The sequence below is a fragment of the Haemaphysalis longicornis genome, unplaced genomic scaffold (genome assembly GCF_048455015.1).
Source record: "Haemaphysalis longicornis isolate Haplotype H1 unplaced genomic scaffold, Haemaphysalis longicornis Haplotype H1 scaffold_1, whole genome shotgun sequence".
NCBI classification, from domain to species: Eukaryota; Metazoa; Arthropoda; class Arachnida; order Ixodida; family Ixodidae; genus Haemaphysalis; species Haemaphysalis longicornis.
Genome location: NW_027526203.1, coordinates 437,529,129 through 437,541,668, shown reverse-complemented (window position 1 = coordinate 437,541,668; position 12,540 = coordinate 437,529,129). Strand labels below are relative to the sequence as shown.

At 42.3% G+C, this 12,540-nt stretch overlaps 1 protein-coding gene across 10 annotated transcripts in view; it reads left to right on the top strand.

Annotated features, from left to right (window-relative positions):
• LOC144155800 (oxysterol-binding protein-related protein 6-like) overlaps positions 1 to 12,540 on the top strand; it is a 149,013-nt gene that overhangs the window by 67,395 nt on the left and 69,078 nt on the right. For 6 of the 10 annotated variants that reach the window (XM_077687471.1, XM_077687469.1, XM_077687468.1 and 3 more), the window contains 3 exons: positions 4,411 to 4,480; positions 7,488 to 7,680; positions 10,187 to 10,453. In XM_077687471.1, the coding sequence (XP_077543597.1) occupies positions 7,618 to 7,680; positions 10,187 to 10,453 (330 nt within the window). In that variant the 5' untranslated portion in view covers positions 4,411 to 4,480; positions 7,488 to 7,617. Of the gene's footprint in view, positions 1 to 4,410; positions 4,481 to 5,061; positions 5,129 to 7,487; positions 7,681 to 10,186; positions 10,454 to 12,540 lie in introns of all 10 variants that reach the window. The other 4 variants (XM_077687476.1, XM_077687473.1, XM_077687475.1 and 1 more) reach the window with 1 other exon arrangement.

Here is a 12,540-nt window from a genome sequence, read left to right as displayed (position 1 = left end):
ACTGTGCTTTCTTGCATCTCGGTGTTGAAGCAATAACGCCATCCCCGGTTGATGAAATAATGAGCGCGCTACTGAATAGCGGTGTTTCAAAAGGTTACTGACAAGTGAAAGGCAGACGAGACGCCTCTTATTATTTGTTGCAATAACCTTGCAGAGCTGTCAACTTGACTGTCCCGTATTTTGACGAATTAATGCCTCGTGCGTTGTTCATTCAGTAACATAGTCGTCGTACTGCTTCGACATGCGCGGTATCTTTTTTGCGCAGCCTTGCATGCTGTGCAGTTTCGAATTGCTCATCCCAACCAAGCACTTTTTGCATACGATGTATCACTAGCTCCCTGTTAGTTTTCTCTTGTGTAACATTCTCTTTGACCCTTTGAAGTTGGTTTGGCCATGTCAGTCAGACAGTACGACGGTGTGTAGTATGTGTCGCAGCTGAACGCGGTGTTCATCTGTAGTGACGGGACAAAGGCCGTACCTTTGTTGTTTTGTATGACGCGTGCGAAGGGCTCTAGGGCCCCAGACGAGCCGCATGTCAGTCGCCTGACAACAGTAACTCAGCACTGATGGAACGTCTGCTTCGTTCTTAAGAAGCTCTGACGTGTGGGCACTCCATGTGCCAATAGTTGTAACAAGATCTTGATTGACAGTATCTGATTCACCTTTTGGAAGTTAAGACGTGTACAGATAAAACTCGGGGCATGAACAGACTTGTGCACGTTACTGAAAAAGAGTAATTGATTACTTCAGTGTAAAAAGTAACTGCTTGCAATTTTAGCCCCCGAAGAATTAGTCGAAATATTCATACTCTAGTGTAATCGATTACTACCCACATTACTTTCCATACAAATTTTTATTAGAATAGCACATATAAATACATGAAGTGTGGCATTAACAATGAGGCCATTAATAAATTGAGTTCGGAGAATTGGTACCTGCACATATGTACGGAGAACTTTTGCAAAAGGGTATTTTGTGGTTCACGCTACCATGCCAAATTTCAAAGCACTGCTGAAGACGCAGTATGAGCCAGCACATTTAGCCAGACAAGTGTGAACACTATCTTGTGTTATTCATTTGAAGTGTTTCATTGCTAGAAACTGTGAAGAGCATTTAGATGTGTGTCTGGAGTTATACTTGAGGGCAGGGCATCAATAATGTTGTTTCTGAAATGTTGATTGCACAGCAGTTGTGTCCTATTTTTCAAAGACCAGAAATTGCAAAAATCGTTAGTGACTTGGTTCATGACTGTGGTAAAAAAAAAAATTGGATTAAGCAAGCAAGAATGAAGATACAAACAAACGACATATACAGGTACCAAAGGCTCAGTATGGTGTCTGTGTTCATCTGTTTCTGTCTCCGTCCTCATTTGCTTAGCACTGTGTTCTTTTTTACAACTATAAATAATTTACGAGAATTGGAAAAAGAAAGGTATTTGGGGAAATTAAGTGTTGAGGTCATTATTGGTTCATTGTTAAAAGTTCATAATTAGCAATTTAAGAATAGCCTTCACTTTTTTATAAACTTCATTCCTTTTTTTTTTCAAAGCCCTTTCATTGTTTGCATCTTCAAAAACTGAGAACTTTAGGCAATAATTACCTGCAGGGCAGTGCAAACATGTTTCTTTTCTGAGTGTTTTAATTTTTTTGGCAGCTACCCCAGAAACACACAAAAAAATTAAAATGTGCCGGTTGAACATTGCACTCTCTGAGGTTTCAAATGCGAATGATGTATCCTTGTTGCTGCTGTGCCCACATTACATCATTTTTTTTTTCTGTTTACGGGATCGTTTTTATTTTCTGAAACACACCGCAAGCCCCACACATGTGTGCTGACAGGAGCTGAATGTTAATAAACAGTACAGGTGGTTTTGAAATGTAGCTTTCACAATTGTGATGCCACAGGCATCTGTGACCACCCCTTGATTTGATTGATTTATTTTTAAACTTGTAATCGCGACTGAAATAGATGTTTCTGTTTTTCTTTTTTAGTGGTGTTTTTTGTTAGTGTTGAAAAGTCCAGATACGCTATCCTATGCTATCATATGTTTTTTATTTCCTGCAAGCATGTCTTTAGGATGTGCACTCTCTCTTCTTTTGCCCTTGCAAAGAAAAAGAATATGCCTTCTTGTACAATTTTTAGTTTATTATAAAAGGCATTTCGTGCAAAGATAACATAGTTGAAGTCGTAGTAAGGGCATCCACATTTTAATACATTGTGTTTTACAAATACTGCGTCTTGGTAACTATTTCATTGTCGGGGGCGAAATTAGTTGCATGCAGCACTGTGAAATTGTCCTCCAGACTTTGGAAATCTGGCAAGATTTTTTAGTTTTAGTGTTTTTTTTAAACCTTTACACCAGACAAAAATCTGGTAAAATTCGGTGAAAAGGGCCACACAAGCCTAGACACTGGAGGTGTTTGTGGATTTTAGCATCAGTGGCAAGCGTGACAACTTGGCGATTGTTCAAGGAGGAAGGACTTGCTTGACCTTGGCACGAACCAACTACGCATTGTACTGAAGAATGAGCTACCAACGCACAAGCACTGCATGGTTGTTCAACCTTCTGGGTGGGAGCTTTTAAGTACGAAAAATGCAGTGGGAGGAAAATGCTGTCATCACTGGCATGCCCAAGTGCTGTTAAAAGCAGTCACTGAATGAATTTTCAGTGTGGTCATTTGTGTGAAACACAGTAGTGAAACAATGAAGATTTTAGCAAAATCCTTGAAGTCAGCTGTATGGATTTGTGTGGGCCTTTCTTTCTGCGTGCAATATATGGTAACAGATGTCATGCTGCGTAGGTTCAAGTGGAGCATTCAAAGTGGCAGGACATTTAATTGTTACGTCGCCCGTATTAACCGTATCCTGCGATTTCACAGCATGAAGAATTAATGGGGAATAGACTATTGTCATTTAATGGTTTTGTGTACACCGAAGGTTCAGTGTTTTTGGTTAAAACCAAAGAATGCCATGGAACTTCTGCCTGTAAATTTCTTTCTGATTTGAACTTACCTGCAAAACACACATTTTTCAAATTTTCTGGTACAAAGAATAAATGAAGGGGCATGTGATAGTCGGCACACAACCCAAGCAAGTTTCTTAATATACACAGAGCGCTTCACGTGTTGGGTTCTGCAGGTTCCATTTTTCGCGGGCTCAGTCTTTTGCGGGTTCCATCTTTTTGAGTACTAGGTACACCACTGCAGTGTGGTTCCAAAAATCTGACAGGAACTTTTCCAATCTACTCAAGTTCACAAGCTAGACGTTTTGGCACAGGGTGCAAAATTGTGAATCCAGGTGTGAAGCATGACCTTCCCCACTTGTTAATTTTAGAGCGAGCGCTTGTTCACAGTGATGACTTGCAAGAACTCTCGCTGAAAAGTTCATGTGATATCATGACTATGCAGTTAGGGACATTGTTGGCCCCCTCGCCGTTCTGAATAGTTTATGCTCTACAATGGGCACTCTTATTTCACTATGTGCTAAGGTTTCAGGCCGCCAAGCTTCCGTGCTAGCGTTGAGAGGACCTTTTCTGTGGGTGATCAGTACAAAAGAGCGCGCTACGATCAGCCGCGCCAGTGTTGAACGTTGTTGAATCTACGTGTGCCTGTTCAAAGCTGTAGTGCGAGCTGTAAAAAGTAGATGACACGGTCAGCATGCTTGTGCTAAAGTTTATGCACGCTTGTTTTGTAAAATATCTTGGGTCATTAAACTAGCTCTCACTGTTCCTGATGATTTTTTGTATGGGTGAAATTTGTTCCTTATGATGTCTGGTGATTCCCAGTGCAACAAAATAAATGGAGAATTGCAGATGATACAAAGTTGGCGAAAATGAACTCTGATGCGCACAATTTTTCATTAGAATTAGGTTCCAAAAGTGCAGAGAACACTGGGCATGCTGTAGCAACTAGGTCTGCATATGTTTCAAGAGATAAGGCAGAACTTTGATGAATTCATCATCTAGTGTTTTACCCTGAACAGTGGTGTTTTATAATTTTAAACTCATTTTATTATAAATACAAGTTTTATTGTTCTGTAGTATGTATTATTGAAAAATTCTGGAGGGTCTGGTATCACAGATATGGCAATGCTGGCTGCAGCAACTAAAAAAAAGTTGGTTGCTGACAGGAACGTTGATCAGGTACTCAGTTTTCCAAATAAATGGCAACTTTTTGGTATTATATTTTTAAGCAACAGCTTTACTGCAGTGTGTTCTTGCGCCAAGTACATCCATTCTGACTGAAGTTTATCTTTGAATATAACGTTTAACCTACCTGTGAATACGTGGCAGAAAAAATATTGTGTTCAGCTGGTTCTCATGCGAAGCTTTTGTGCATGTGACAGGCTTTAAAAGAGCAGGGATGCACTACTTTTGGCTGATGTTCTTTTTATTTCTCTCTATGTCTTCAGTTTCAAGTACAAAGCAAAATTCCAAAGGCTCCGCAGCTTCAAGGCAGAACGGGCGGACATTTTCAATAAGGTATGCGGCCCATGCATTACGTCCGGAGGACAAGGGGTAAACTTTAGAGTAATTAAAGCCTATGCAGTAGTAGCATGCATGAAAGAATTCACCTTTATCATGTAGGGGCAAGGCGCTTTATTGAGGGCCAACTTGAAACAGGGTTCGTACATGCCCTTGAAAACCTTGAAATCCCTTGAAATTAAAATTGAGTTTGTTTTCAAGGGTCTTGAAAGTCTGAAATTTTTTCCTTCTTGAAAATCCTTGATTTCTGTGTGCAACAAAGAGACCCGATTACATTACCAGGTTTTCGTGGCTTATATCACTGTGGCCCTGCACACTCCCCATCCAAAGCATGCTTTTTACAATTTAAAGCCAGCTTGGGGGTACAGTAGTGCTGCTTTATACAGCTTTTACAATTTAAAGTAAGCTTGGGAGCACAGGCGTGCTCCTTTACACAATGGCTCGGACAGAACGAAATCTCTGCATTGGAAGAGGCAAAAATTAGCAGAGGTCCCCTAACAGTTTTCCATACTGCTTTCTGCATTGCGTCATCCTGTTATTCATTTTATATATCTTCCCGTTTCTGTGCCCCGCCATAGCTATGCCCCACTATGTTTTGAAAATGAATGGTGCTGACACTCCAGGATGAATTTAAAATGAGCACAGGTAAGCAAAATGCTGAATGGGAAAATACAGTGCACCTTGCTTCTAAGCGTTACTTGAATATTTTATTTTGACAGGTGTGATGGTGGCAGAGCCAGTGGAGTCGCCAATCCTCCTCTCCCCCCCCGTTTTCCCTTAATGAACACAGAAATTTCGGGAATGAGAATGGCAGGGGGTATAAAGTTATTTTCCTCGCTATTCGAGACTGTGTATTAAGAGCATCTACAGAGATCGAAAAAGTTCAAGATGGCATGGCCTCTGTAAAGCTCCCTCAGTATTACTGTGGGTGGAGGTAAACTTTTCCACTTCCAAAGGGTAGAAGAGCTGTTTCAAAGAGATTTTTCCTGAGGTCATTTTTTTTAGATGTAAAGAGGCCAACGTTGAGCATGTGCAAACAGTAGTAAAATGTTAGTAGACGTGCTCCCCTGCACCCTTGAAAATGCTTTGGCAGGGCCTTGAAAGTCCTTGAATATCTTTGAATTCTTGTCCCTGAGTCGTGTGCGAACCCTGTTGAAAAAATTTTTGGGTGGTAGCTGATGATGATAACAAGTTGTGTCTAGTATGTAAATCGTGGCTAGGATCACGGAAATACGATAAAATCTTGTTTGATGGAACATAAGACTACAAGCAAAATCTGTTCTGTGTAACAAGACCAGTTTAATGTGTGCGCCGTTTGCTGTGGGTGCTAGGCGAAGGAAAAAACAACCTTCATGGTGTTTTTTTATATAAATGATTTCCACCTAACAAGACTACTGTATAAGCAGTGGCCAACCTGTGAGTTGGCATTGGTAGTGTCGCATACATTTTTTGTTGCTGTAGTGTAGGCATAGGGTGGTAACGCCCCTTGCAGGAGAAAAAGAGTAAGGTGGATCTACATTTATAAAAAGGAATGCCCAACTGACTGATTGACTGGTTGGCTGACCAATTAATAAAATAGCCCAGATAATACTGGCTAGACCTCGAGACTTGAAATTTTGGGTGCACATTCTTGTCATGGCACACGGAATATTACTAAAGCTGGATTTTTGGAAATTACACCCCTAGAGAAGTAAAAGGGGCTAAATTGTGTGTTCGCAAATTTCTGATTATCTTGCAGGCTTGTGAGATATGGAACTGGTTTTTGCTGATAGAGTAGTGTCAGGGTTTCGCCCCATCCAACCCCTATGAGATGAGTCTGGATTTGGGTGTAAATTGTGGGTTTTTATGGATTCCTTGGTAGTATGTGTTTGGCCCATGGATGGATTAAATTGGTTTTTGCTTACAAATGTTATGCATACAAAGCCCAAAAACCAAGATTTTTGAAATGACCACTAATGAAGCGAAAATGTCTAAGTGAAAACGGGCTATTATATCAATGCCCGGCCCAAAGTGCTGGACTTAGAGACTTGAAATTTTGTGAGCACATTCCTATGGTGGAATAGGAGAGCTCAATGAAGCTGCACTTAAAATTACCTCCATAGGTGAGTGAAAAAGGCTGAAATGTTTCTTCAGGAAATACTTGATTATCTTGCAGGCATTCAGTTACCAGACAGACATTCAAGTTTTATAGCTCATGCATGCAACACCTGGCAACGCCTACAGTGTAGTTTCAGGGTTTGCATGAAGCAACACTTAATACTGTGAATCTGTATTTGTGGTCAAATTACACGTTTTCACAGATTCCTCAATGGGTGCTGACTCGATGTATGGTGGCGCGGTGGTTTTGACTGCACAAGAGAAACAAGTGCAGTAAGAGATGATCGGTTGGAGATGGAAAAGAGGAACGCGATCCTCTGTAGGCTGCGGCAGCGGTTTGCCATCAAGCTTTTGCACTGAACTAACCCTTGCAAATATTTTGTAGATACAGCTTTCTGCGTCACGGAATAATATTAACACACCCAAACACTGCTTTGTACTACTGCCGGTAACTGATATTTAGGTCGCATTAGTGGTGAGTTCATAAAAAATTGGCATATATTTTTAGTTTTTATATTTTTCAGAAATCGTGTGTTTGGGTAATTGGGTAATTTCATGTGCACGCAATTGTAATAATTATGAGAATTATAGGAACACAAAAATAATATTTGAAAAAGAAAATGGCATCAGAACAGTTTTCTGTTTGCTTTTGAAAGCAGTTCTGTGTGGGTGGCTTATCAACCCCCCGCCCTCCCCCTTCTCCCATTTTTTTAATGTAAGAGGTGTTCCACAAACTTGAGCAAAGCTTTGTTTTAGGACTGGAGTTGATGTCAGTCACATGGAGACTGGGAGCTTTGTTGTGTTATGGGTGCTCAGTAAATTATTAGCAGGCCCTTGTTGGCCTTGTAGATGCCTTTTCAGTTGTAAAGGGCGACTCTGTGTGCGTGCATCGTGCAAACTGTTGCAGGGGGGCGAGTTGTGTCGGGCCTGCGTGGGCGAGTGCTGCAATGTGCCGAGTGCTTGGCCCGCTAGCCTGTGAGCCACAGCAGCCGTCTGCACACTCCACGGCATCTGGGCCCCTCTGAGGGAGCACCAGCATGGAGGAACCCCACGCAGAAATGGCCACCGCCAACACCACCACCAATAACAATTCAGACTCGGTGCGTAGACTGCCATTGGCTGTGTGTTGCTGCTGAGTCCAAGGACGCGGGTTTGATCCCAGCCACAATGGCTGCTTCTCTGATGGAGGCAAAAAGCAAAAACGCCTTTTTGTCAAGATTTCGGTGCACCTTAACGGGCCATGCAGACAAAATACAAGCTTGTTTTATTCGAAAGATTTGGCGTTTTATAGTGCTCCCAGCGCTTGTCTGGCAGCAAACAATGCTTTATTCACAGAGAAATTAATAAATTTGCATTAAAATTTTGATTCTCCTGCCAAATCGTTTGTTTCTTGATGTCTGTGATGACATGACAAGAACAGGTCTTCAAGCGAACCTTAGTGCGCTGTTTACTCTGTAGCGTACTGCGGGACACTTTTTTTACCGTTCGTGCTCCTAGATGGCGCCACCATACTGTGAAGGACCACTGCCCGCCCTCACTTTGTTTCTGACTGTATTTGCACTTGGTTTGTTTTTCTTGTGGTTGGAAGTAATTGTTCCAAGAAACATTGGGTATGCTTGACAAACAGGTCACGTAAGACAATGTTGCTTAAGGCAATCGGCCAGTATCGTCTGAGACGACCCCAAAGCGCCAGACTGCTATGCAGCTATAACAAGCATAGTGCGCGCAGTACCAACAGCAGTATGCACCGGGGCTTTTATGTTTACGTGTACTTTGATTGTTTACCCCACCATTTGTGCTTCTATAAAATGAATATGCATTAAATTTAAGCGAAAATAGCTTGTTCTGCAAGCTTATAAGCCCTGCCTAACTTGCGTTTGCTGGCCTTAGCCGATTGCACAGCTGTGCATATTATGTCATAAGTTCTAGTAAGGGAAGTGGGCTAGTGAGTCACATGGCCATTCCTTTTTTCCCTAATTATACAGCTTATTTGGGCAAAGTTTAGGTTAAAGGTGGTGTCAGTATGATTCTAACGAGGCAATCTGTCGAATGAACCAAACTTGTGTTTTGTCTGCATGGCCCCTTTAAAGACCCCCAGGCGGTCAAAATTAATTCCTAGACGCCCTTCATTACAGTGCACCTCATAGCCCACGTGTAGCTTTGGTGCGTTAAACCTCCGCAAAATTTAATTTTAAATTGTTTGCTGTCCCAGGGGGCAGCCAGACTACTATTTAATGTTGCACCACAAGGGGGCATCAGACAGTTAGTTACTGACAAGGTGCTAAGGATGTAACAAGTGCGCCACTTGGCAATGTCTTGCTGTAACCTGCCTTCTGCTGTGTTCCTCAGTTTCTAACATTCTGCGTTTCTGGGCTCTCTGTTTGCCTCTGGGCTCCTTTGTGTAATGTTTAATTTAGTAGAACCATATTTCAGTGAACCTGTCTCTATGTAGAGAGAAATTAATTGCACCCAAAAGTGTGGATCCTGACTTCGTATTCCTCTTTTTCGTGCAGGTTGTCACTGCAGTGTAGTCGGCCACCGAAACTCTGAATGCCAGTCAGGGCACAAAAACAAGTTATGCAACACAAAAACGCCTCTTATAAACAAGTGGCACTTTCCAGGCAGAATTGGTAGTGTAGAACTCGAGCATGTCCGAGTCACATGTATTCAAATACTAAATCAATTTATTTTCCCATACCTATTGGAGTTGGACGTTTTAAAACAGTCTTACCAGAGCAGGAAATAGGAATGAGGCAGTAGCCAGTTACAAAAACTAACGGAAGCCCTGATGTGCTTCTGTAAAGCACACTTTTGAGTCAGTATTAACGCCGTCAAGCAGCCATTAAATTCATCAGGGGCTCAATCGGTAAACGCTGCTGATACACTTGTTGAACATTATTGAATTAATAAAGTCAGGACCTCTTCAATGGGCCTCTCCTAGGTGGTCCACAAGCAGGGTGAGGATTTTCCTCAGGTTGGAAGATCTGTAGCACTTAAGCGTGCAAAAAATAAATGCTTTATGGGGCCTCGGGCAGTCTGTGTTGACTGCAGTTTTGTCAAGTGACAAGGCTGTAGGACACACACAAAACAAATTTCCATAAAATAATCTGAAGTACCAATTTAAGATATGTAGTTGTGATGTTATCTTTTTTCCTAAGGACTTCATTTACAGTGTTTTATTTTACGAGTGCCGTAAGCTTCATACGGTACACAGGGGGTATACCTTTCATGCAGTAGACAATGGAGCATGCTAAGATAAAAAGCCCGTGTTCAAGAAATTTTCACGAGGGCGTGCAAGTTGGCATTGTATTGTTCCTAATGTGCAGAGCCTTCTCAAGAAACCAAAGCTGAGTTGGCCTAGAGCTATCAGAATTCAGCCTAAATGGTGTGACATTATACCGCACGTGAACGTCTTTCTGCTTTGTGAGCTGAATTTTTCCTCAAGCTGGTAGAAGCAGGTGTGTTTGTAGAGAAGCCTGAAAAGAAAGAAAAAGAAACTCAGAGTGAGAAGTGGGGGAAAGGCATGCCAGAGTGCTTCCCTTTTGGCTCAAACGGTGTGGACGGGCTCTTTTTGTCCCACTCTCACTGGTGGTGTGTGTGTGCCAGGAGGCGAGCCCCGGTCGGAGCAGCCCCGCGTCTCAGCAGAGTGAGCCCGGCAGCCGAGCAGCAGCCCAGGATGCGGTGGCCGGCCGACCCGAGCCGTCGTCATCGTCCGCGGCGCCAGCGGCCAGCTCGAGCAGCCGGCGCCGCAGGGCAGCCGACTGGGAGATCATGCAGGGGCTGCGCACGGGGCAGCGCTGTGATGATAAGCCACGCAAATTCGAGGGATACCTGCTCAAGCGGCGCAAGTGGCCCCTCAAGGGCTGGCACAAGGTCAGAACCCAAAGGGTTAGAACACCTCTGGGGGGGTTCTTTGTTTTTGCTGTCTTGTCATGATATCGTATTCATAATAAATTTTTGTGCATTTTTTATCAAGCTTTGGTATGTGAGCTCACAGTTGTGTAATGTCTGACCTCCAATTTTTTAACGCTATATTTAGAAGCTCCATAGACATTATTAAAAATTATTGGTATTTAGAAATATTTGATTTGACTTGCAGTCACTCTTTAATAATCGTATGGAATTCACAGCCAAAACTTTAATACTCTCGCACCTATAATTTCTCCATATTTCCTTTTTCTGTTGCCCCTGCGCAACACGCAGGCAAAATATACATGACGGTTGATAGTGTGCAACTTGTCTGTGTGTGTGTTTCTTCTCCCTGCGTCGATCTGTGAAGCAGTAGTGGTATAGTATTACCAGAGTCCTTCAATGCTTTACTGGTCACGAAACTTCGGCGCTCGTTTCATATAGGGACCGCGCGCGCCACTACAGGCGCCACCGCCGCACGAAGGTCATCCAGCCGCTGCGCGGGCGGCGTATTGGCCAGCTCCTGGCGTGCAAACGCTTGCTGCTTTTGGTGTCAGCGCGCTGATTAAGTGTTTTTTTTTTCGTAGTAGTTAGCGATGAATAGTCTAGTCATTGTGTATATCACCTGCCTTCAATGGGGTTTTATTTTTCAAAGTAAATTACCGTAGACTTCGGCCCGCGAACGGCAACGGCTTCTGTGTGCTCTGGCACAAGCGCTGCGCAGTCGTGTTTACGGATTTTTAAATCTGTATTGCTTCTTTTCTTAAGGGGGGACACTGGTCTTAAAACAACTTCTTTTATTTTCAAGTAAACTCTGTGAAACTTGTCAGTCTTGCTGCTTTTTTCCCACTGATTTCAAATATGCCAGTATTTTTTCAGTTGGTCAATTAGTTCCCAAGATAATTAGAGTAATTAGCCATTTTTGGCCCCGCAATTAACAAAACAGTGTTGGTCACAAAACTGTAATCTTTATATTTTCCAATACTATGAACCCTGCTGAATGCAATAATGGAAGCAGTTTTTTGATGCACCGCTTGGAACTAATTTTACGGCTCATTAAACTTCGGTGGCACCAGTGGCAAGGAACCATTTTCAGTGCCCATTTCAAACACCGAAGTTTAATGAGCTGTAAAATTAGTTCCAAGCGGTGCATCAAAAAACTGCTTCCATTATTGCATTCAGCAGGGTTCATAGTAATGGAAAATATAAAGATTACAGTTTTGTGACCAACACTGTTTTGTTAATTGTGGGGTCAAAAATGGCTAATTATCTCTAATTATCTTGGAAACTAATTGACCAACTGAAAAAATACTGGCATATTTGAAATCAGTGGGAAAAAAGCAGCAAGACTGACAAGTTTCACAGAGTTCACTTGAAAATTAAAAGAAGTTGTTTTAAGACCAGTGTCCCCCCTTAAAGCAAATTTGTAATTACCACATATACGGTAGCTGTGTAGTCACTGACTGCTGCGGGCCTATCGATAATACAATAAAAAAAACTGAAAGAAACCAAGTACGCGTCGTTCAGACTACGCTTAATGAATCCGTTGATTGCTCTGGAATGCACAGAACGCTAAAAGAGATAGCCCAATAGTACTGTCGTTTCGATGAGTGGTTACATACTTGAGAACATCTAAAAACGCTGCAGAAACGCGAAGGATCAAAACTCGGAGATATATATTGCATCATGTGTCTTTCTGCATCCACGCTTTGCAATACTTGAAAAAACAGGACGCGAAAAAAGAACAATAAAACTGATTTTATCACGCGCAACAAAAAATTTCAATGTTACGAAAGAAGACAAAAGAGCGTGGTCCAGCGTACAAAAATTTATTTTTTCGCGCTGTGATGTGCAGCACACGGAGAAAACAGAATATTTCCACGTAGCCAAGAACGAAGCAAAGCTTTTCTGAACGCAGCGAGCTAGCGATCTCCTGCACTACAAAAGAATAGAATGAAACACAAACGTCGAAGAAGCAGTCCGCAGTGCGACGTGCACAGATGAACGTGGATAAAGTGAGTTGCGCGGCGTTTGCTATGCATGCATTACTC